This window comes from Stegodyphus dumicola, chromosome 1 (assembly GCF_044657685.1).
Source record: "Stegodyphus dumicola isolate Sdum_Otavi_A_Nest chromosome 1, ASM4465768v1".
Lineage (NCBI taxonomy): Eukaryota > Metazoa > Arthropoda > Arachnida > Araneae > Eresidae > Stegodyphus > Stegodyphus dumicola.
This window is the reverse complement of record NC_140768.1, coordinates 66,589,944-66,616,230: the sequence shown is the minus strand read 5'-3', so window position 1 is coordinate 66,616,230 and position 26,287 is coordinate 66,589,944. Positions and strand designations below refer to the sequence as shown.

At 31.8% G+C, this 26,287-nt stretch overlaps 1 protein-coding gene across 2 annotated transcripts in view; it reads left to right on the top strand.

Annotated features, from left to right (window-relative positions):
* The window catches only part of rdgA (retinal degeneration A), a 160,252-nt gene that overhangs the window by 72,989 nt on the left and 60,976 nt on the right, over nucleotides 1-26,287 (top strand). For both annotated transcript variants that reach the window (XM_085815936.1, XM_085815929.1), the window contains exons 11-16: nucleotides 7,517-7,587; nucleotides 10,463-10,608; nucleotides 13,457-13,575; nucleotides 15,771-15,844; nucleotides 22,032-22,140; nucleotides 23,975-24,145. In XM_085815936.1, coding sequence (XP_085672062.1) covers nucleotides 7,517-7,587; nucleotides 10,463-10,608; nucleotides 13,457-13,575; nucleotides 15,771-15,844; nucleotides 22,032-22,140; nucleotides 23,975-24,145 — 690 coding nt within the window. The remainder of the gene's footprint in view (nucleotides 1-7,516; nucleotides 7,588-10,462; nucleotides 10,609-13,456; nucleotides 13,576-15,770; nucleotides 15,845-22,031; nucleotides 22,141-23,974; nucleotides 24,146-26,287) is intronic.

Genomic DNA, 26,287 nt, shown 5'->3' with positions numbered 1-26,287 from the left:
AATTTTTTCATGAAATCTTTTTAGTACTTCTATGTAGTAGTGTTGATTAACAGTCTGACTACTGGCCCATTCAATCATGATGAACGTGCTGGGCACCCAAGGGGGCGCACAGCATGTTCATCATCTTTCACACTGTACCTTTCCCCTGAAAAGCGCTTATGCCATTCAAACACACGAGCATGAGACAAAGTGTCGTTTCCATAAGCCTCGGTTAACATTTGAAATATTTCCTCTGTGGCTGATTTCTTAAGTTTCATAAGAAACTTGATGTTGATTTGCTGTTCGGTTTTTTACATTAGACATTTTTCCGGCAGAATGCAGTTACACGAGTTCATTCAAAGACGTAATACTCCACTGGCGCGGTTCGGTTAAGTCGAAACTGGCCACATGGATAGAGGAGGTGTGTGGCATGACGTCACCAAAACAGTTGTTGCCAACTCCCCTCTGTTTTCAAGCTGCACACTTAGTCTCGTTTCTTTTTCTCACACCTCGTAAAATACCAAACTTTAACCACATTTTCAATCTTCAATTCCACAACTTAAAAATAACCACTTTTTCAGATCCAGAATGCCGAAGTTGTTTCTAAAGTAATTTAACTATATTCAATTCTCAAAAGTTGTCAGTTGTATAAACTGACCCAAATAGCAATCTGCGATAAAATTCTGATTCGATACTGCTTCAAAAATTAATTCTTCATAATAACACCCAGCAGCAGATTTTGGATTAGATTTTATTTCCGATATTGTTTTATTGGTACCAATATTCGAATACCTTATTTCGATTGCTCTTTAAATAAATTTGCAAAATATTTCAATCAGAAATATTAAAAAATAGTTTTTAATAAGTTCGAATTTCAGTCTGTGTATTTCGCCTCTCCTAAAGGTGCATTTTAATTACTTCTCATAATGTTTCTAAATTTTAGCTTATAAAGGCAATGCGAACTATTAGTCGGTTCAATTTTTTTTAGATTACGGTATACCAGTGGAGCAATTTACTAAACTCTGACAAAGATGTAGCCATGTAAAAGATTTTAAAACTTAACTGTAAATTAAATTATTGCAATTTATTATTTTTTCAGATGATTCAGATTTTTTTAATCTGAGCGTTTTAATAAACGAGATATTAAAGCTTTAATAACGAGATAACAAAGGAAAAAAAGAAAATACTCGTTTTTATATTTATCATCGAATTAATAAATTTTCTTTATTTATTGACATTTCTAATATATCGTAATCAAAGGACTAATTTCATAATCTATTAAACAGAAACTAATCAAACAGTTTTATTTACCTCGAAAAGACTGTAGCTTTCTATAAATTATTATTTCATTGTGGTTGTCTATCAAAGCTTAGTAAACAACTTAATACTCATTTTTCATTAAATTACTATGAATTTCGCTTTTGTTTGTAATACAATTTTCAAAATTAACTAATTATACTGTAAAGAGATATCAAAACCGGAAATTTTCTTTACAATAACAGTATTCAGATTCACTATTACAGCCACTGTATCGTGTAAAGAAGAACACTGAAGGCACATGTATTCAACGTTGCACATGTATCACGTTCCGTTAAGTCTTCCTGGGAATAAATTTGAAAATGGTCAGGCCCAGATTGTGGCGTTATCTCGCATCTATAGGCATCTTTCACACAGTGAACAAAATTAACTATGAATAAACACCGAATGGCGAACTCAATAAGAGGACTGCTAGAGCCAAACAAAAGGTTTGAAAATAAAATTGAAAATGTAAGTAACACTCTTATCTTGTAGGAAATAAACATTACTTAACATGAAAATAAGACTTTAAACTTACACAATTTTATTTCAAAATTTCAAAACGCTTATTTGTTGCTATCTGAAAAAATATTTTGTTGCCAGCAATGACAACAGAAATTTTGATTTTTTTTTTAAATTTAGGAATTGCTCATCGATATAACCCATATAAATATTAGATATAGACCACATAAAAGCCGTACATTTTGCATAATTTTAATAGCGATGAAACTTTTAATTTTATCTTGCAATTATTAATAATAACGAACATGTTCGATATCAACGATGGCAATAGTCTGTGAAAAATGTAGAGTATTTTTAAAATATCTTATAACTTATGCTAGGTTTATATTAATGTATTTCTTCTATTAAATAAATTTAAGAAAAAATTTAATTAAAATAAATATTCTACTTCATTTCAAATTTCAAATACATTTCTGTTAGCTAGGCTATGATACCTCTCTTTAGGGAAGAAATAATAATAAAAATTGTGATTACAAATTATTGTTCAAATTATTACATGTAAATTTGCAATGTAGCTAAATCCCCATTGCAAATAAAAACGTATTCTTAGTATCCAACCAATATTAGCAACCAAAATCTTCTATATTAATGTCTGCAATAACTTATCTTCTAATAATAACTATTCCTAGTCAAAGATATTTACAACGGTATTTTAATGGAATAAAAATTAATTTTATTTTATTTTACCTCTTCAGATTTCTTTAACTTTTAAGAATTTTTTTAAATATTTTCTTTGATAAAATATTAAGGCTGATAACATTTGTGACGTGAATTTTTCATTTAAAATAGAAAATATTAGAGAATGTTTAAGTTCAGTTTTTTATCTTAGAGAAAAATATTTTATATAAAATGTACCCTAATATTACATGCATATTGTGCTTTAAAAAAAAAAAAAAAAAAAAAAAAAAACCATGATTTTAAAATTTAGTTTAATGCATTTCATGGTTTGAGACTATTTACACGGCAGTAAAAATGTCAGACAGTTTTTTGAGATATTTTAAATTGAAGCATTTCACATACCAATAAATTTGAATAACATTGTGCATTTAACAAGTAAAACATTTATTCCGATTAATGCCTGACTATGGTGCATATATTGTGTCTCAAGACTTTTATATTCCTATATTTTTATATTCTATTCCTTATATATTTATACAAGCGAAGTGTGTCCATATTGCTCTTATGTAAAATCTCGGATAAATGAAACCATGGATAAAAGTAAACATTTCCTGTTTTATGTAACATAATTATGAAAATAAGAAAACTATACATGAAATGTATTCATGAAAATAAAGGATTCTTAACAAGTGAGAGATTTCAACATTTTACCAATTATTATGCAGAACGAAAAAAATGCTACGTTTAAACGGAATAGAGCTAAGCACAGTTTCAAAGCATGAGAAAGAAATAAAAATCAAACTTTTAGTCAAAATATTGCGTAATTGTTCAATCATTAATCTTAATGTCGGGCATATAGTTATACTGATGATTTGAATTATTAGTGGAAAAGAGTTCTGGATTTTTTTTACGCTCCTGTATTTCACTGCAGCATCCCTCGCTCTGAATTGCTGCTTCAAACATCTCTTTCTTCAATTTTCATTCACGCGACTGTCTATGTCACCAAATACAGCCAGTATGAACAACCAATATAGTAAGCAATTTAACAAATTAGTTAATGGAAACGATTGGCATAATAGTCCACATATTCTAGTGAATTTTGGGATGCAGTAATAAAACTATTTTACTACCTCTCGTAAATTGCGATTATATTAACAAGATTTAATACCTTCGCAATTTTTAAGTGATTTTTTTTCGCATCCTTCGCTATTTTTAAGTGATTGTTGTGCAGACAAAAATAATGTTAAGGTTTTGAAAAATGTTTGTTTAAACAAACACTTTCCAGGCTCTTTCTTAGAGCATGTTCACTCTTCAATATCTACCTATTGTTCTTTGGAAAACTAATTTTCTAGATATATTTACTTATCATCCAAGCCCAGAAACATTGATCTCGATAGAATATTCCAGAATGTTCTCCCCTTATTTTGGTTTTAGCAATATAGTTTAGATTTATTTTATAAGATACATAAAATACGTAAGTAAAAGCATTTCATTGTTGAAAATATTGTTACGTTTGTTTTTTCTGAACGTACGTTAAGGGTTCGTGGATTTGGAGTGAATAACGATGACAGCACTTGATGAAGTATCAAAACAGTTTATTGGCCAGCATTATTCAAGATAGCTCCAATAACACGTTTACAGTCGTCGAAGAACTACTGTAAACACTCTGAAACAATCAGCGACGCAGCCTCCAAGCCATCAAGCCTCAAGCTATAACGGTGAAAACAGCTTCACGGCAAAGTACCAGAGTACAACTCCCGATCTCCTCAGTCGTTCTCGGAAATCTACGTACTCTCGAGACTCTCCACGCTACTATTCGTGATGCACTCGACGATACACTACAGTTCAGCTCCCGCCTCGGTTCGATCGTTATCGGTGCTCAACACACTTTTATATGAAACTCGACGATGCGCTAACTCGCGATGCTCTAAGAGACTCGACGACCAACTCGGCACTAGACCAGTGGTGCGCAAACTAGGGTTCGCCAGAAGTTTTTTGGGGGTCGCCAAATTTTTATGAAATGCATTATGCCTGCATGCTGCATACCATACAGTGTATATATAAAGAGTGAAGCGCCGTCACTCACTGTTTAATTTCAATTTCATGCTGTCCGCTCTTTCTTTGACCGTAATGTGTAATGTATGTAAAGTGTGAAGACGCAAGTTTTTCACTCCGGTAGATAGCGCCCTCTTCGCGGTAATTCGCCATTTTTACTGAAAAGCGCCTATTTGACTAGACGTTAACCGCAGGGAAAGAGGCAAAATTCGTTTCCGTGATCAGCCAATCAGATGGCGAGGTACGCGGTGTATCTGATAGTCAGAGTGACGACGTGAAGTGTTCGCATGAAGTTGTAACATGTAGCAGTTGGCCAGCAATTGTTTTAGTTTATCCTCGAGTTTTATCATGTAACGTTGTGTAATTATGATTTTTAATATTTTTATCGGGCTTTGTTACTCTTTGTTATCAGGTATGTACTATCATTACAGAAAGACTGTTAATTTTATTGAATTTCACGAATAAAAAATGATAAAATTTTATATATTATTTGTTTTAGTTTAAATAATTTAACCCCTATCTTCATAAGGGATAAATGGGTAATACGTACACCAGGTACATCTTCAGCTAACAAACGAACAAATACTGATGAGGAGTCGCAAAATACTGAACTAAATGCCCGATCTAAAAAAATAAGAAAATACAATGAGGAACTTATTAAGTATGGTTTTACATTTTGTGTTGTTGATGATAAAGAACTCCCGATATGTGTCATTTGCAACGAAAAATTAGCAAATGAGAGCATGAAACCAGCTAAATTAAAAAGACACCTGGAAACTAAACATAAAGAACTTCAAAATAAACATGCCGATTTTTTTCAAAGACGAGCTGAAAATCTGAAAATTCAAAGTGCACATTTAAAGAAATTTACAACAATACCTCATAAAGCATTACGAGCTTCTTTAGAAGTTTCTTATCTAAAAGGAAAAACAATGAAACCCCATACAATTGGAGAATCCCTTATCCTTCCTGCAGCAACTATGATGACATCAATTATGCATGGCGATAAATATAGAAATGAACTAAAAACAATACCATTATCAAGAAATACCGTGTCTCGGAGGATTTACGAAATGTCACGAAATATCGAGTCAGAAGTCATAAAACGCATACAAAATTCATCTGCATTTGCTTTACAACTGGACGAGACTACCGATATTACTAAAATTTCACAACTAATTATTTACGTTAGGTTTATTTTTAATTAAGATATAACATAAACGTTTTTATGTTGCAAAAGTTTGGAAGGAAAAACAACTGGAGAAAAAATATTCGAAGTAATAAATTAATATTTTGAAACAAAGTCCCTTACCTGGGCAAACTGTGTTGCGGTTTGAACCTGTGCTGCAGCATTAACAGGTTCGAATAAAGGGCTCAGAGGCTTAATTCAGAAGGTGGCGCCTCATATGGTATTTAATCACTGTGTGATTCATCGGCAAGCTCTTGTTGCAAAAGATAGGGATGAAGAGTTGCACAACATATTACAAGACGCTGTTAGTTCAATTAACTACATTAAATGCAACAGCTACAACAGCTGTCTCTTTTCAATACTTTGCAATGAGATGGGCTCAACGTATGAGAGATTACTGTTACACACCGAGTTCAGATGGCTTTCACGTGCGAAAATACTACGACGGATATTTGATTTGAGAAATGAAGTGTACATGTTTTTAATCGAAAAGAAACATAGATTGGCAAGTTATTATATCAATGAAGTTTGGCTAGGGAAGCTGAGCTATTTAGTTGATATTTTCGAAAAACTTAACGACTTAAATTTGAGCTTGCAGAGTGAAACTTCAACTATCATAAATTCACCCAGTAAAATTCAAGCTTTTAAGAATAAGCTTAGTCTCTGGCAAACTGAACTGAATAAAAACAACATCGACATGTTCCCTTGCTTTAACGATTTTATCAAGGAAAATAATATAAATATATTTACATTTGAAAACATCATTTCTAATCACATTGAAAAGTTAAAGGAAAATTTTTCGAGGATTTTCCTAAAAACGATTTTGTTGGACTCGTGATCCATTTTCCTTTAACATACGCAGTTCAACTCTTCAAATTAGTGAGAAAGAGCAATTGATAGATCTAATTAGTGATTATAGTCTTCGAAATCCATTTAAGACTCAGCCTTGCCAAAAATGTTGGTTATCTGTGGAAAAACAATATCCCGTTTTATGCAAGAATGCCATCAGAGTGTTAATACAATTTGCATCAACGTATTTATGTGAAACTGGATTTAGCAAACTAGTTTCAATAAAAACTAAATACCGTTCGCGTTTAAACCCTGAAGATGATATGCGAATTGCAATTAGCAACATACATCCAAACATCGATGAGATAATTAGAAACTTGCAGCCACGTACATCTCATTAAAGGGTACTGATTTTTGTGTTATACAAAAAATATTTTCTTAAAATTATAAATAAAATTAATATGAGTCAGATATGATGATGTTTTTATTCGATGAAACGAAAGAAACGCGCAAAATATACATTGTATTTGTGAACATTTATCTCTAGGGGTCGCCAAAAATTTTCTGTCTACAAAAGGGGTCGCAGTCGAAAAACGTTTGCGCACCACTGCACTAGACTACGAAACACTCGCTCGCTGACTCTTAACTGACTCGAATAGGTACTCACTGATTCATTATCAACTCGATGGACTCGACATTGACTGATGCTCCGCGTACCAACAGGGTTTATGTAGCTTTTGGCTTATGTTCGAGAACATTCTGGGATAAACCAGTAAAAATTTGTTCCTGAAGGTTCTCCATCCGTCTATGGCATATCGCCAGTTTTGTCACTAAATGGACGATTTCTCGTCAAATGTGGCAACTCTGCTTTCCCTTGTCGTTTTCTAGCAACACTAAACCTGCTTTGCTGGGGAAGCTATATTACCGCGCCTGGACATTTCGTAACAATATCTATAAAGTGTGGTTATAATAATATATAAAATAACTCGGCCAATTCTGCATTATTATTTTTATACAGATACTTTTTTAATTTTAAGAATAATTATTTTTGTTTGTTTTTGTTCTCAGGGATACACAGATGAACCTCTGACCAAAATATTAACTAATATAGAAGAGGGCGAAATCGTTAAGCTAGACAGGTAAGTGCGATTTGATTTGTATTATGAATTAAAACTCTATAAAACGCTATTTAAGTTTTAAATATAATATTTTACTCATTAGGATATATTTTTCTATTTAGTTTCAAGTAGTTTTTAAAATAAAAATATTAATGTACAGATTCATTTATATAGCTTTTAAAAAATTCAGATATATGTAAAATATTGCTGTTCCATGTTATCACTTTATTTTGTTAATAATTCATGTTTTAGTATTTTTACAAGACATTTAAAAGCAAAGCTTATTTAAATTGCTTATGCAGTTATTATTGTGATGCAAACATGTGTTATATATCATCTGATAGCGAAAATATATGAGTTTGCTATATCAGAACAATCAAAGCGTGTGTCGTTTGTGAAGCAATGCACTTTAAACATATAGGCAATTCTGGACCAAATTGTTCTAAAATTTCCTGTGCAATAAATACATTGTTGTATAAATTCACTATTAATGTTTTAATAATATGTTGAGTGCAGGGGACTTCGCAGAGTAATTCTTTGACGAACCCATAGAGAAAAAATTGCAAAGATTATGAGGTATTTCTCCCGCCTTCCTAGCGTGCCTTCGTGGTGTGGTGGTCTGCACGCTGGGCCGGTATTTCAGAGGTCCGTGATTCGATTCCCAGCGAAGGCGTTGCGAAATTTTCATCTTGCCTGCTTCCAATAAAATATACCTAATGTCTCTACAAGATTAGGTTTGGAGTACATAAAGTCCAAGTGCCAACGCACAAACATCCTAGGTATTGCAATTCTGTTTGCCAAACCATAAAGAACATTTATATTAATATTAGAACTACGTAACTGAATTCGGAAACATATTTTTCCCTATATCTAGATGACCGAGACATTTTTATTTTGCATAAAAGAGCTGTTTTAAAAGGAAAGGAAATTAAATATAGACCATCTAAAGGTTCATATACTTAACGCGAAATCATTTTTGATACCTGTTTAAAGATATCCTGAATTGCTCAGAATTGCTTCGGATTTTGTCTCAGTCATATTTATTTAGGAACTGAAACTTCAATATGTCAAAATGGTTTTGTGTAACTGTTATAGAGAGATCAGTAACAGCTGAATCCCCAGTAAGCAATCATATTGAAACCTTTTTCAATTATTAAAGGACGCCATAGAGCGAAAATGTCTACGTACGGAATAATTTAATTTTAGTGTTAAAAACGGTATCAGTTTCATAAAGCGCTTAGATAGATACTGAAGCATGATCGTTAAATAAGTGATTATTTTTCACAAGATTAAGAGTTTGATTAGTGTTTCTGCATCAGTGGCGTAGGTTGTAGGTCTGTATTTTGTCTCAGATAGATTAAAAAATAAAACAAATATGCCTAATAGAGAGAATATCATACTATGCAGATGTGAATGCAGCAAAATGAAAACTGCAGACTAGACACATTGGTGTAAAGACACATTGGTAAGTGATTAAAACTTTTTGACAATCATGCAGACTAAAGCGAGATGTTGTGTTATCATAATCGCTTGGAATGACGTCGTATCGGGTGCAAAATGTAACAGTGGTTCAGCGACAAATTCAGTTCTGTTTCGTTACTCAGAATCATCACTAATGATCATCTTTAAAATTCTGGAGGCGATGTGGCAATCAAGTGAATACTTCTACCGCTAGCATCTTAACATCCGTTAATGCGGAGTTATAGTTTTTGAGATGTTATCAACGCCAGCACAGGCTCACTTCTTATGCGAATTATGGGCACATTAACAGATGCCGTTAAGTTGATGAAGTGCTACGGTTGACGTTACCACATCTGTAGGGCATCTAAACATAATTGTTTAAACGGATTATGGCTGAACTGAACAGTATATGGCTCTGACCTTGTACAAATCTGCCCAAACGCTTTGTGGCGTGTACAGATGCTTTCCAGTTCTTTTTGATCACCTTATATTCTAGGCCACAGAAATATTGATTGTACGTGAAAAAGTAAATTATTTTATCTGCACATTTTTGACTATATAGTATGTGAACGGCTTGAGTAATCCTTCATGGTGTTACTTTCTGTCAATCAGGCAGTATAGATTAAAATAACTGAATCAGTAAATAAATAAGATATTCAAACAATTTCCACACATTTCGCAGTGTATAAAATTTTCCGTGTTTTATTTTATGTTAGAATAAACATTATGAGAAAATCCTTGTATGTCCTCGGTGAAAAAAACTTGAAAATTTTATTTGCTCAAATTGGAAAAGTAATACGCGAAAATTGTAGATTCCATAAGGTTTATTCCGGAGCAGGAAAGGCTAAAAACATGCGGTGCCTTCCTAGGGCTTCGAATTCTCTCGAATCCCTGGGAACCTCTCGATTGCTAGTCGGATGTGCTTCCAATTACATAATGAAGGCACAGAGAAAGTTCTCCTCCTCTTAAAGAGTGGCTATGGATACAGTGAACAAGCCGCCAAATGCTGGTGGTGAAGAATTATCGCCTATCTCATTTTAGTTATGAGGCTATTGTAGAGGCTTTATTTTAGAACTTTTAGAAGCCAGGAAACTGAAGAAATGCGCGATCTTCGGGATTCAAACTCCAAACCTCCGGTTTGCATTTCGGTTGTGCCTCCAATTACTTATGAAGACGCTCGGTTATCGTTGAATTGAGAATCTTCTTTTCATCACCGGAAGAATTTAGAAATAAATATATTTCGGTTTTTACACTATTAATTAAGTAATTGTATTTAAAAACTTCGAGAGTTTTTGCAAGAACTTTGTATACAAATATTCATGTTGCACTTTATAGTTCTTAACATCGAATGCATGAATTTGTCCATACTTTGTTGAGTATATAATTTTTTTTTCCTAAATAATACTAGAATGCTGCAAGATTAATTTTATTTCAGGTGGATGCTGAAAGTAAACCCGAATTCCAAAGCCGATCTCAACAACGCCGAGGAAGGAAGAAAGGATTTGCCTCTTAATGTTGTCAATAATTATTTCTCCCTCGGAGTAGACGCTAGAATTGCTCTCGAATTCCATGAAGCTAGAGGTAAATATGCTGACAATCAAGCCCGTCCAGCGTATATTTTATAACAGATAGTATTATTTGTCATGAAGTATATATTACCTACAGATTTATCAACATTTACCATTATTCAATATATAGGGTGAGTCAGTTTACATACTGGTTTAATGTAAACGCACTGTGTTACTGCACACAGAAAATTTGTGAATGGTATACTAAATTTGAAGGCCCGCTGAATTTGTTTTTTAAAATTCAAATACAAAATCACGTACTCAGGCTCATAAAATTATCGAAGTTGGCTCTGAAAGTACAACATGAAAGTTTTCAGACAGAGTTTGTGAGAGTGCACTAACACTAAAGAGATTGATTTCAATGTGGTATTACTGACTTCAACTACTGAAAAATCGTCTGATTGCTACAGGAGGCATATATTAAAAAACTTGCTAAAAGGAGTTGCAGTAGTATCTATTATGCAGCAGGTCATAGTATGTTCAAAATTATATACGCTTTTGTAAGTGTTTAATATTTTTGCTTTAAAAATGAATGGGTATTTTCCATCAATGGGCTGTTTAAAATCAAATTCTTTAAATAAATTGTATTCTGTCCCCCCCCCGAATTAAGCTAAATTCAACTTACGACTTATAATTGCACTTTTTACCTGAGCTGAGTGCTTAACTACATAAATTTTATATTGTAAATGTTTTCAATACCAAGCCATTTTTTTAAAGCAATGATGCGTAATTTGTTACAGATTTCTGTTGTTTCTTTCGTATTCAAAGAAAATAGGAATGGAAACATATTGTTGCGCGCTACGGAATCTTTGATATGTCTTTGAATAATAAGCCCAGATAAACAGGTAGTAGTAAACAACTTATTAGGACAACAGGCACAATAAAGAGTACAATAATAGCTGGTAATAACTCAAGCTGAACGCAGACATTCAACAATTCCTCCTTCCAAGTACTGCAACCCTCGAGCTTGACAGGTACAGCCACAGGTTGAAGCAAGGTTGAAACTCGAGCATCTGTCTAGGCATATTAGGTATCACCGGGCCTTTCTAACTCTTAAGCTTCTGCCCGGGATGGAATTCCAGCGGCGGGATGGTAATCGGCGTCACTAACAATATATCGTCTGGGCAGCTCTCTAACTTGACAAATCAATGTCCACGCTATCTAAAAACAGATTACAAAGAAGCATATTTTTTTTTCTCACGAAAACTTCTCCTACGGGGCGGGATTTTCTGTCAGCAGTAGTCTCCTATCAAAACTACCATCAGCTATCTTCCTCATTCATCATGAAAAAAGCCACCAAAATGAAATGCTAATACTAAACAAGATGAAAATGACTAAACGTCTCTGAATTTCTTCATCGAAGAGTCCGAAAACGATGAAGGATATAATGTTTTCAACTTCAAAGAGTTTTCTTTTCATCAGATTAACATTAGATCTTACAAGACCCGAAAAATCTAACAATTTGCTTCTGCACTATGGGCTCACGAAGTTCATGTATCTTTACCCATACGTTTGTCTCAAGTGGGCTCACAATTATCTTACGCATATATATCCTCTGCCATCGGAAGGAAAAGTTAATAGCCCTCGATGTCAGGAAGGTCATCCTTGCAACTCTGAAATCTGGCCGGAATTCTTACAGCTTAAAGACAGAATAAATAATCCTCACATCAAACGCGAGAGCTTTGATGTATGGAAAAGGATCCTCTCTGAACGCTGGTATCGGAAATTTCTTGTATACTATCAACATCATTTCTACAAAGCAGCAGAATTGATAAATTTCTAGGTAGAATTATGGACACAGGAGGTAAATGCAAAAGATTCAAGTCTCCAACTGAAACCTGAAATTAGCATTAGTGAAATTCATTGATATCGAGTATAGAAATTAGAAATTATCTCTTCGCTGCTTGACGATTCGTTCCCAATACCCATCCCACAACTTTCCTCTGTTAAGATCTGAAGCCAGTTCAGTTCCTAGGTTCCTAGGTCCACTGTTTTCCTACTCAGGTTATGCTTTGAGATCCACAGGACAAAAAGCATTTCTAATGTTTTCTTTCGTTAGCATTCGAGCTACTTTTCCGAGTTTCAGTTAACGAAAACTTTCACTCTCGGCCCTACCATAGAGTTCAAATCAGGTTGCAGGCAAGTGTTTTTTTTATAACTGAGTATCTGCAAATTTATTTATGTAGGCGTTTAATTATTATTACCATTACTATTATAATTTAGACTTATTTGATTACTTAGGAACATTTCTTTATAAAAAAAATTCTTAAACAACAATCAGAATTTAGTAGAATGAAACCTTACAAACTTACAATTAATAAGACTGAGCTAATGGTAAGTTCCACAAAAATAATTTTAAAATGAATAATTAAGGAAAATACCTGATTAGTTTGTGTTTAAATAAAACCTCTACAAAAATTAATTTTGCGCATTACTTTATCAAGTATTAAATTATTATTATCACTAATATTAACATTATTTAATTACGATTAGGAATTTAAAAAAATTAAATTAAGGAAATTTGATTTTTACCTTAAATTAAAACCACTTTAAGCTGTATACAAATTAATGTAACACTGAGAAATATATATTGCATTTACACAGAAATAAAAGAATTCTAAAATTCAACTTATTCTAACTGAACGAATTCAGTCGTTTTTATATCATTTTCGCAATTTAAATATAGTTTATTTATTTTAAATATCTTGCGATACATAAATTTTAATAATTTTTATGTCTGTGAAAATAATTTAAAGGACTTACAAATTAAAGAAAATTCTTGAGCTCGTTAATGTTGCATATTTAGTTTCTTTCAAAATTCAGATTGAAAATTTTATTATAGTTTTATTTCTTGTCAATAGAGGCTCAACCAAGCAAATTCAACAGCAGATTTCGGAACAAAATGTTTTACGGTCAAGCTGGTGGAAAGGATTTAATCCAGAGGAAATGGAAATATCTTTGCAACTATGTTACCTTAGAAGTAAGATCATAACAAATTTCAAGAATTAATAAAAATGTTTACTCATGCTAAATTAAATTCTAATAGATAGCGTTCTTTGCATAAACATGAAGCAAAAAAAAAGGTATGAAAGTAAAAAAATACATATCTTGCATTTAATTTTTCTATTTGTAGAGCGTTTTACTGAAAAATAATATAGAAAACAATTTAATTCAATGCAGGATAAGAATGCCTTCATAACCTATTCGAAGTTCAGTTAAAATCCAATATTCTTTTCATCGATCGTATGTTCTTACAGGTTTATATAAGGTTTTATATTTTAAACTCTTTTTAATTGCAAATTGTCTTACTTCCTAGATTAAATAATTATGTAAAGTTATGGAGTACTGTTTTCATTTTTAGGGAAACATAATTTATTTACGCTTTTCTCTTCACAACGCAGATCCTTGCCATTAAGAATTTGCTGTGATTAGCAGTATCTAATTTAACTTATATGTTCAACAGATAACTGTTAATTGATTGGTGTTGGTGTATTTAATTATGGCAAAGCACACGAGGGCTATCTGCCTAAAGGGAGGGATGCCTATCGTGGAGGACAGCCCGTTCGCGGGATTCGAACCTCAGACCGAACTACCAGTGTTCAGCGTCTTTACCGCTCGGCCGCTGGTGGGCAACTGTTAATTGAAGTCAACGCAAATGAGTTGCAACCGTCATTGAGAAAAAAAACGTGTCTTAAAATTGGAAGTTAAAAATGCCTTATTAGTACGAAAAAATTCAAATAAAAAGATATTCGTGTATTATCAAGTTGACTTTAAAAGAATCTGAAGAATTATAAGTTTTCCAAATTTAGGGATATGAAAAAATATTACGTCTTTATATACTAATTTTACATAAATGAAAAATTCTTGTTTCTCTCAGAACATCATCAGTCTTATGGAGTCAAAAAGTACCTAAGCCTCAATACCTGGATAGCCTGAAAAATAGAAAATATTTCCGCTAAAGACCATATGTAATTAATTAATGTTACCACGATTTTAGGACATGAAATAACATACAATGTGAGCGATAAAGCATTTGGGCCATTTATACACGAACATATAAATCATGGCAGGCAATATAATTTATTTCTGGAGTATCTAGGCATAACTGTTAGGACTTCTTTATCATAAAATCCAATTCGAGAATAAAGGGTTGTCACCTCCCAACGCAGGTTATTGTCCCATATCTTAACGAGACATACAAATTGGATGACTTGTTAGGTATTTATGAACACTTAGTGTCTAAAGTATCAAAATATCTATGCGCAGAAAGCTAATATTACGCATCCTGTCATGAAAATAGAGCAATAAAAGGACGTTAACCTCAGTCTTCGTAGGTTTAAACTCGTACGATGGTCTTTGTAAAAAAATGCTTTATTTTTACTTCTGATAAATTAATATATAAATATGATGCCATGAGAAAAAACCAGTAAAGAAATCATCAATGTTTCAGCTTTGAAGTCTACTAGTCTTGTACAAGGGCTGATGCATTTTTTGAAAAAAATTCCCAAAAACGTCTAGTTTTATTTTATCTAGTTTTATTTATTTTGATTTGTATATAGAAAATTTTTGAAATATTTTGAAAGTCTCTTGCTGACTTTGGTCTAAAAATAAAAAAGTAGGAATTTTTTTTAAATATGTAGTTCAGCTATTTTGCTCCTTAAAACCTACTTAAAAGTAAAATATTTCCTTTCAATATTCGGGGTTTAATGATAAAACAATATCCATTTATCTTTTTTTAACACATTAAGAAATACATTCTTAACATTTATTAAAATTCTGTTTCCTTTTTTCTATTTTACTACTTTATACTAATTAACAAATGTAATTTAAACGAATAATGGGACAAATATTTGAAAAATGTGTTTAAAAAATTTCATTGCATCATTAAACTTGAATTAAAATTATATGAATGTTTATCTAAATTATTAAATTTGATGCGCAATACCTAGCAAGAAATAATATTTCATCAATTTTATTCCCTTCAAAATTCGCATAACAAAAGTAAATATTTATGAAACGCAATGAGAATTTGTTGTGTCACTAAATTTCCTTTTCAAGGAGAATTTTCGTTTTTATTAGATAAATTATACTTAGAACGTAATTTTTCATGTGTTGTTGATTTTTGTAATAAACGCTTAGAATCATATAATTCTGTAATTATATTTTCTCCTGCAGTGCGATGGACAAGACATAACAAGCAAACTAAGAGAAATGAAAGTGCATTCTATCTTATTCTTGAACATTTCTAGGTAAGCTGAATTTTTTCAGATTCGATTCAACAAATTTTATCAAAAATGGAAAAAAAACATGTTCCAAGCTTTGTAGTATGCTTTGAATTAAGAATATAATCTTATTTAATCTATGATTTGAAAAGGCTTTAAAACTATTTAGGATTTATATTTTGTATTGAAACCAAGTTCTGAATGAAATGCTTTAAGATCCTACTTTTATATGTGTTTATAACGAAAGATTGCATCAAGGTAGACAAGCCAGACATTGCTTCAACCAAAAAATGAAAAAAAAAATCACATTTGAAATTTGTTATTTTCTTTCTTTCACTTGATAGTTCTTTCACTTATGTAAACATTAGCAATTAACTTCTTAAAACATCAGCAATTATTGAACATTATGTATTGTTAAGGATAATGCTCTTCTATTTTTAAATCTATCACATTTATAGTATCAGAAGAAAGTTTTAATTTAAACACTGTAAACATAACGATTGCCCCGAAGGGACCAGGTTAACATAACATTCTTAATATTTTTTTTATATCTAAATATTTTTGTTGACGTACTATGTAAACAAAATGGTGTAATTAACTATGTAAATGGTGTAATTAACTATATAAAATGGTGTAATTAACTATATAAAATGGTGTAATTAACTATATAAAATTAAAATTTTGTTAAGTTGCATTAATTTTCTACTCATTTTCAACTTTTAATAAGTTTCCTTCTTACTTTTTCAACAAACATTTATTAGCCGATTCAAAAATATGAAATACAGAAATAAAAATATCCCTCTATCCTTCCTGCACTCCCAAATCATTATATGAATATTCATATAATATAAAATTCATATTAATATGCATTTATAGCTTTTAAAACAAAAAAGAGCGTATGTGCGATGTTATCCTCATGCGATGATTTGTAGGCACTTTAATTTTTACGACAATATTTTTGACGACGATGTTTTTAACCCTCGAAGCTTTTGAATCGCATTATTTTCGACCACGATGCTTTTAGAACTGCGATGTTTTCTTCCTGCTTTATTTTCTCCCACCATGTTTTGCAGCACGACGTTTTCGCCTCGCATTGTTTTCTCCGCGACGTTTTTGTCCGCGATGTTTTTGCCGCGATGTTTTTGGCGGACGCCGTCTGCCTAATGTCAGTTTATTAAGTAATGTATCTATGTCATTTACTGGTTAAGTACTGTACGAAAGAATAGATTTTAATTTTAATTTATATTTGTTTTCTCACAGCTTTCATGAAGTAATCACGAATTAATTTGGTTATTACTGTAGCAGAAAGATGTGTTTTATCCACATATAATTCAGGAATAAAATAAATTCTTTAGGATATTTATTACCTCTATTAATAATTGAGAAAAAACTTACCATATCTAAATATTTGATATCACTATTTAAAAAAATAGCTTATTTAAAAAAAGCTTAAGTAGTAGTATTTGTTACTGATTTCTGTTTCCACCGTTGCCGATTGGTATTTACAAGAAACGACTTCTTAAATTATCAAATTAAAATGCGGCAATTTTGATTGCTTTCAAATATGTTTTTTATTTTATATAGTTAATTCGATTTTCGCCTGAAAGACACAAGATATTAAGTATCATAAAAATAGACTTTGATTGCTTTTGCTGAAAAGAAATTAAAAAAATTAAAAGAAATTTTATCTTTATTAAAGAAATTCTGTTACAATACTATTATACTAGAAAATATAAAACAGGAAGAAATATTCAATTTTATTAAATTAGGTCTTTTTTCAATTATATAACGGGTTACATGCACCGATGCTTTCGTATTATAAGTTAACTCGTGATGAAGCATTAAATTAATTCTTTAAAATTTTATTACGTATCAATGCATATGTGGATATAATATTTTAAGGAAGTTTTTAGAATTGCTTTTATTGATTTTGCCTAAAGAAACTGCTTCGCTCTTAATACTGGAGATTAGGAGCGGGTACGTCATATAAACTATAACTGGTTTACTAATAGTAATTTTATGTTAGTAAAATTGGCAATTTTCCGCTAAAAAGTGCATAGTCTCTAATTTGTCCTGTCTTAAGTAGTAAGTGGTAATGGCTTTATGAAATCATCCCACTGTTCTACTTCCTTTTATTATGAGCACGCAGAAAATGCAGCTTAAAAATGAAATGCATTTTTATCTCATATGAGTAATAAATAAATGCAATTTTGAGCTTACATAAATAAAATTTAAACGGAAAATAAAATGGCGAAAAGCATGGCTCTTCATTTTAAATATTACAGCCTGAGCTGAAAACAATTTTTTCCTCCCGCAAAATGTGTTATCAAAAAATGCTTTTAACCAAATTGATTCTAAGAACAGGAAAATTTTTAACAAAATTTGTAGAGAAAATAGAAAGATGTATGCATAGATTATTTCATACTTGGTTCTTAAAATAATGGAAATTCTTTTATGAAATAATCATGAATAAAAGGCTAAAGCTGTAAAATGTTTTGCAAACAATGATTCGCGAAACAATCTACCAACCTCTTACATAATTAAATTTCCTTCTTTATTACTTCCCGTTATTACTCTGCGATTCAAAATATTCAGTGGAGACAGTATTGTACAACTAACGCTTTCCACATTGCAAGCTTTTTCTTGCTTATGATAAGATATGGAAACAGTTCGTTTATGTAAAAGTCTGCAAGAAATTAATATAAGTCAATGTAATATTCACTTTTATTATTAGCATATTCATATAATAAATTGGTTAATGAACAATTGATAAATAAAAAATTTTAATTCTTCTCAAGTTAATAATGTAAACAGGAAGAATCATCGCGTGGAGTCAGTTATTTTCCAATTCAGTTTCAGAAAGCATTCGCTTGAGTTTTGATCTTCACAAAAGTTACAAGAAACTGGCTTTTGTCATTGGTAATCACAGCACTAGAGATCAGGTTTACGATCTGGAGCTTTGTTGGGAATTCCGCGTTTTATGAAATTTTGCATCACATGAAATAGGCCAATTTATCCGTTTTAATTTTAGAGTAATTCGATAATTTCCATCTTTTTTAAGTCTTAGTAATACGCATTAAGCAACACTGTATAATTCCATACTGCTATCAGATATATTTGTGAATTAAGGCTCAGTATTCCTTTCCAACTCACTTTTGCGAAACAACAGAAAAGGTGACTAAGAATAAAATGGCGACTAGGAATGAAAAACACATTGGTTTCAGCAAATTTCTGCAATGTCGTCATTCGCAGCTTTTATCTTCTGAAGCAAATAGCATTAACATTTTTTGCGAAAACATAGTATTGTTTCCTCTATTGGGTTATCTCGCTGCGACGAACCCACACGGCCTTGATTTTGCACAGAAACTGAATGTTTTTCAATGTCGCTCTTATATTATGATGACACTTTTGATTGAACTGATTTAAAAAGGAGGGATGCTTTACAGTGCTGCATTATATGTATCGTAATCCTTTACTGAACGAATAAACGTGAGATTAATTCCGAAACCTAATTACTTTTTTTTTTCCTTACAAAACATAAATTGTTACATTCAACTTCTCTGAATGATGTCAGTATGCAATAGAAAAGCTCGATTTATTAATTAATGATATAATATTAAGCTCTTTCATTTTATATTACCTTAAAATGTACTCGTTGGATATAAATCATAAATATTATTCTAGTATCATTAAAATTATGTAAATTTACTTTCAGGATGTATTCTATTTTTTTTATAAGATTCTGAGCTTTTATACGAACTGAATGAAATATTGAAGTAAAGCATAGTTAAAAATTCAGTTCTTTTAATCTCAGTAAAGCTATTTTTCAGGCCTAGGAAAGGTAACTTTTGCACAGTTGTTCCTAAAATAATTGCCTGGTAATTACATTACATGTGGGGGGAATTACCTGTTGTTTGTAATAACCTGCAAGAATTTAGTAAAGGGACGACAGGTTACAATGGACTGCAAAAAATCTATAAAATATTATAAAAATCGAAGACCATTCGAATGCGGATCTAACACTTTTTAGTTTATAAATGGATTAAACTACCAAAAGATTTATAAAAATATTTCATATTGCTCGATGTTATTTACACGTACTATGATTTAAAATAAAAAAAAATTCGATCGCAGTGTTTTTGATCATTTGTCACTAAACGTGAAATCATGGCAATACAATAATGACAGAATTTTAAATTAAAATTCCCAAAAAAATTAAATGTATGTAATTATTCTTTGCAACTGATACTTGTATATAATTGGATGTACCAGGCTTCACTAAGAACTAACCGTAAGGTTTTACTTTGAAAGGCTTGTAATTTTTTTATGTGAGTCTTCGCAGCGGTACTCCAAATGGTACTTGCGTACATAAAAACTGGTCGAGTAATTTAAGTAAAGAGAAGAGCTTTGTTTCTAATTAACAGATGGCTTTTTCGGGTTAATAAGAGGGTAAAGTTGGGATCTGACGCTCTTTGCTTTATTGAGAGTATTCTCAATGTGAAGATGCCGGAGTAGTTTTGAATCAAGCATCACCTAGATAATTATATGAGTTTGACCAGGGAATATAATCGTCAAAGAGTTTTAAATTAATGGAAGGGTACGGAAGTCCGGAGCGTGTGAATATCATGGAAGCATATTTAGCGACATTAATTTTGATTTTCCAAGTAATGAGCCAGCGCTTAAGGCTTGAGAGATAATTATGAATGTTTTGAACCAATTTATTCAATTGTTTGCGCTTGGAAAGGATAGCTGTGTCATTTGCATAAAGTGCTAGAGTGACCCTGGGTGATTTTGGTATGTCATTAATGAGAATTTTGAACAAAAAGGGCGCTAAAAGACTACCTTGTGGCTGGGCGTTGAAATGAGAGAATTAACTCGTACTGAGAAAGAACGATTAGTGAGATAAGAGTTAATTATGTGAATAAGTTGAGCCGAAATATCAAGTCGCATAAGCTTGTTTATGATTCCCATATGCCAGGTCCTATCAAATGCTTTGGCGATGTCAAGAAAAAGTACTCCAGTAAGCATTTTGCTACGAAAGCCTTCGTGAATGAACTCCATTGTCATCAGAAGCTGCTGCTTTGTGCAGTGCTTTGCTCGGAAACCAAATTCTTCGTCAATAAGGACTTTTTACAGGCGGTTAAGTAGCACCAATTCGTATATCTTAGTTAAACTGAAGCTGATATCTCTCTCTTCGGCTTTAAATAGTTATAACCGGCCTTGCGAGATAGTTCTAGCATTTTCTGATTCTTGAGATTTCTGGAAAGCAATAAATGGATGAAATTACAGTTACAGCTAACACAGTAGTCAATTACATTTATTCAGTTTAAATACAAATAACCGAGATAAACTTTTATTCAATGTTAAATGCACGTCCTCCTGTACTTTTACTTTTCAGGCATAGCTTTCTCTTAACACTCATCTCGCGCAAACGGAGAAATAAAATAATTTTAATTATAATTCTACTAAAAATAGCTATCTAAATACAAAATTCGTAATAATATAAAGAAGGATGATGTTGCAGATTATGTTGCAGAAAGATGAGAGGGCGAAGATTTCAGGTGACAAGCTGAGCTTCAATCGGGATTTAATCTTTATATGCAGAAAGTGAAGGCCTCAAGTGAGACAAGAGAAATTTGACAGAACATTTAAATTGTCTTCCGAATTCTTGTTGTGGGGCAAGCAGCCGTAAATGATCTCTTTTAAATGCTTTAGTGTATTTTAATATAATTATGTATTATATTGAGAAAGGTAGTTATTATTAGCAGGTTTGAACGTCATGAATTATCCCGAATTAGGATTAAACACGAAGACTTACTTCGGATCATACGATTCTTCATCTGCAAAGTAATGTACAAAGAACTGGGTTTTGTTCCGAAGTTATAGAGGAAAAAAGAACTTGGGACAAGGAAACCTAAAAATAAACAGTGCTCTTGCCAAAAATCGAATACAGACTGTTCCATGTGTTATTGCGATGTACCGTCAGCTTGAAATGATGTTTAATACACCAGAATAGCACATTGGAAGAGTGCTCTAATTTGTTGGAAAGTTAAATGATCAAAATATGCAGTTTTAATAAATTACATTTTAATATAGTATTATTAATATTAACATACCACACGTATAATAAATTCTTAAAGCGAATTAATATAGATACTATTTAGATCTATTAAAAATAAAATATTTTTCATTTCTAAATTTAAAATCTTTTCAGTTATGGCGGTGGTACAAAACCTTGGGGTGCGTCAGGAATGAACCAGTTTCAGACACCAAGAACAGATGATGGTATGATTGAAGTCATTGGACTCACCACCTATCAATTGGTAAATATTATTCTATTCTCTGATATAATGGTTTCTTTCGTTACCATAAATCGCAGTTTTAATGAAGTTTTCTTAAATTTTTAAAAGTAATCATTATTAAGCATTTTAAATCAAAGCAACTAAACAGTTTCAGTTCGACTCCTAAATTCGGACGATTTACATAAATAATTTTTTGAAACTTCTGTATTCAGCAATATAAGATCGGATCTGAAAATACTGCTGGTATAATGCGTTAATCTGAAATAATTTAGGAAACTGTGATATTTGTAGTTTAAATAATTTTATGGTAAATTTTACAGTGAAAGAATACTTTTAAATGATTCAGAGAATTTTGTTAAAATGTGAAACAAAAGTAGTCTGCTACATTTTATGTTTGACTAGAAAGAAGATAGTTGCATAAAGTTATAATTAGAAAAATTCGGTTAATTCAACGGTGTCTAATATATATTTGGGATTAATGACAGACATTTTTTATAAATTAAATATAAAAAAGCTTTACTATGCCACTAACGGGTATGCAGGAATTTCATGAAATATCCAGCTTTTTAGAGATTTTGAACTGTTATTACACATTTTTGAATTCATGACGTTACCTGGATAAAAGCATTTAAATTTTAAACTTTGAATAATGACGCAAGCTTAGCTATGTAGATATTTTCTCTTGACATACTTGCTGTCATTATTAGGTATCCGTTTATGTATTATTATTATTATTATTATTATTATTACCAGAGGTGTTACTTGTGTCAAAAACTCATTTTTTGTCGGTATCACTTTTGTGCCCGAATAACTTTTCAAATGTTGCCGCTAAATGTTATCGCAATGTATTATTTAAAAATTGAAAAGTAAATAATTAAAAATCTGTATGCATGTAATGTAGTTTCTTCGAATTGTGGAAAACGACGGCACCTAGAGCACCGAAATTAAAATTTAAAACCTGAACACAGGCTCCTCGAAGACTGAATTTTGAATTTCAAAATTTTATTCATTTTTTTATTTATTTCATAATTTGTACAGATTTAGCGAAATTTGTTTTAACAAACTTAATCATTTGAAAGAGATCAGCAGCTGTTCAAAATAATTTTTTTTTCCTCCAGCACGGAATGTTGTCATCGTGTTGCCATTCAATATAGAGTAAGATTCATAATATAATGAATATAAAGATTATATAAATTCTGTTTCTGACAGATCAAAACTCATGACAGTGCACGCAGAAATTAGCCAGCTGAAAACTAAATATGGTTTAAACAGCATTTAATACTCACAGTTCCAATTAAGAATTTGCCCTATTTAAGTTCCTTATTAATTTCTTTTTCCCCAAACTAATTTATGTCTCCTTTTCAATCGAACTTAAGACAGGCATCAAAAATAGAAAATAAATTGAAAGGAACGAGAAGCGTAACTTATTAGAAGTAAAAAATAACCTCCACAATGATTAAAGATGCGCTTGGTTAAATTAAAAAAAATTATTTTACGCGAAGCTAATTATCAAACTCAAATGACAACTAAAATTTTTAGGTGTATAAATATACAGTATCTCAGTAAATACCCCCACTGGCAACTGAAGACTGAGCTCTAAACCAGAAATCTCTACTGCAAAACATATATTGCAGGAGAAATTATTACTTTTCCAGAGGATGGAGGCACGATCAATGTGTGATCTGCAAATCAGGTTATCCCTACATAGAATTCAATATACTTAATTCGAAATTATTTATTATTTATTCGAAATTATGTATTATTTATTCGAAATTATTTATTATGATTTTCATCAGCTTACTCTAAATACCAAACGTAAGCTTAACATCAGTTTAAATATGATTCATTCTTTCAGCCTTTATTACAAGCTGGAGGTCATGGTTCTCCAATTGCTCAATGTCGCCGTGCCAAATTAGAAACTTCTTGCACCATTCCTGTTCAAGTGGATGGCGAACCGTGTAAACTCTTACCATCTGTAATAGAGATTGAGCTCTTAAATACAGTTAATATGATTGCTAAAACAAAGGTAATTTTCTCAGTTTTGTATAAGTAGATAAATTCTTAACTTTTACGTTAATTTTATTTATTATTCGGCATGTATTGCATTATTTAATGCCTTATATCTCTTTGATATGAAAGCTAGATTATTGACAAGATATTTCTCATGTTATATACTAGAAACAAGGGGTGCAGTATTCACCATTGAGAGTGCCTCACCTAAAAATAGTTAGAATAAACAGCAGAAAAGCTGCCTTACTTTCTGACAACTTATACCTACTCTCAGTATAATCGCATTAAAAATAGTTTAGAAGCATCATATCATATTAAAACATTGCTTATAGGATTACATGCAAAAAATAATTTAGACTTAAGATATTGCTTTTGAAAGTGCCTACAAAACATATTATCATATCCAAACACTGAAGTTTAAAGTTTGTTATTATCAAGGCTTTGACCGCATAGCACAAGGATTGATGAAGTATTTTAATATGTGAGAAATGCTAATATTAGAATTCAGGAAGAAGGTAATTAATGAATTGCTGATTCTTTCGGCTATCAGTGATTTCGCTTCATTAAACAAGATCATTATTTAAAGTGACTAACAGGTAGCACTATACGACATCAACTGCTGCAGGTTTGAATGCTTACTGTTGCTCTCTTTGTCTTCTAAAGACATCACTGCGTGTTCAAGAGTATCGGAAGTGATACGGATATAGACATATTCATAAAGCAGACATGTATACTGGGTCAAAAATAAAGATTATATCTTCAAGCATAAGGCCCGATTAATTCTTTTATCATCATGGGGCGAATTATTCATTCCGAAATTTGATCATCTCTTATATCTGATAATTTTACAAAGATAAAGTGTATTAATATTCCATTATGATAGGCCTCATGTACATAAGGGATACCATTGGGCAATATGCTACTTCTTTTTAATGTTCTTCCAAGGATCAATTAGTTAATGCCAAATATTCTCGAAGCACATTTCTCAGCATAACACTTGTTAATCAGTGATATTTTCCGTCGTTTATTTCCTTATGAAATAATACGGTTACGAATTTGTATAATATAACATGAAAAGCCTCTGAAAAAGGGAAGCTTCTTGGAAAAATAGACTACAGGGGCAAGTCTATTTAACACTGAGGTAAATGACTATCTCGCTACATTGGCAGGATACCGCCAAGCTGGCGATGGTTTTGGCGACTAATTTTTGTTGCCAAATTTAGAGAGAAATTGCCAAACTTGGTGATCATTTGGCAACATTTTGGTACGGTTCCTGTGCGACTGTAATTGGCATTGTAATTGATCCTTACATGTAGATATAACCGTACCCAGCCCTTATGTTTAACTTTAACCGTATATGACTTCCAGTAATTTCGAGAAATGAAAAGTACTGGAAATTTCTCGTCGGCCGAGGGAAAACTTTATAAGACAGGAGAGTTCTCAATTTGAGTTCAAAGTTGATTTGGGAGTACTGAGAGATATCCGTGACAACTTCTTTCTATGAGCTTTGCATTGCGTTGTGTTTAACGTTCTTAGTAGTTTATCCACTGATTGTGCTCGGTCATATTGAGAAGAGCGGCACCAGTACTTTTGTGGAACGTTCCAGAGCTGTGAAGATTCGCTTTTGAGAAAATAAATTTTATCAAACTATCATCGGTTCTGTTAGCATACAATCCATTATGAACCCGTACGTACGCAACAATACTTATATTCGGTTTGATCAAAAATAGATGATGCAAAAAGACCAAACAGAGACCAAATCTTAAGACACAATAACACGCCGAATATGGCGGTTTTGCAGCTGAGGAGGGTTGTTCGGTAAAACCATCGAAACTAGTCCTGTGGAAATTTTGTAAATAAAACGCTGATTTTTGTTGTTTGTCTTCTGAATAGACCAAATCTATTTATAGTAATTTTTTATTCAGCTAACAAAATGTTGAAATCGTTACTTTAATGCATGTAATAGAAATATCAGCACAATTAATTTGCTTCACATTCGCGCAGCTTTTTGGGAATGCCCGTTCTAATGCAGTTAATGAAAGGCAGAAACAAAGACAAAATACTTAGACTAAGTTGACGTCGGAAAACTTAAAAACAATATTTTATTCGTAGTTTAACTTTATTCGTATTAGTTTATTCGTATTTAAGTTTATTCGTA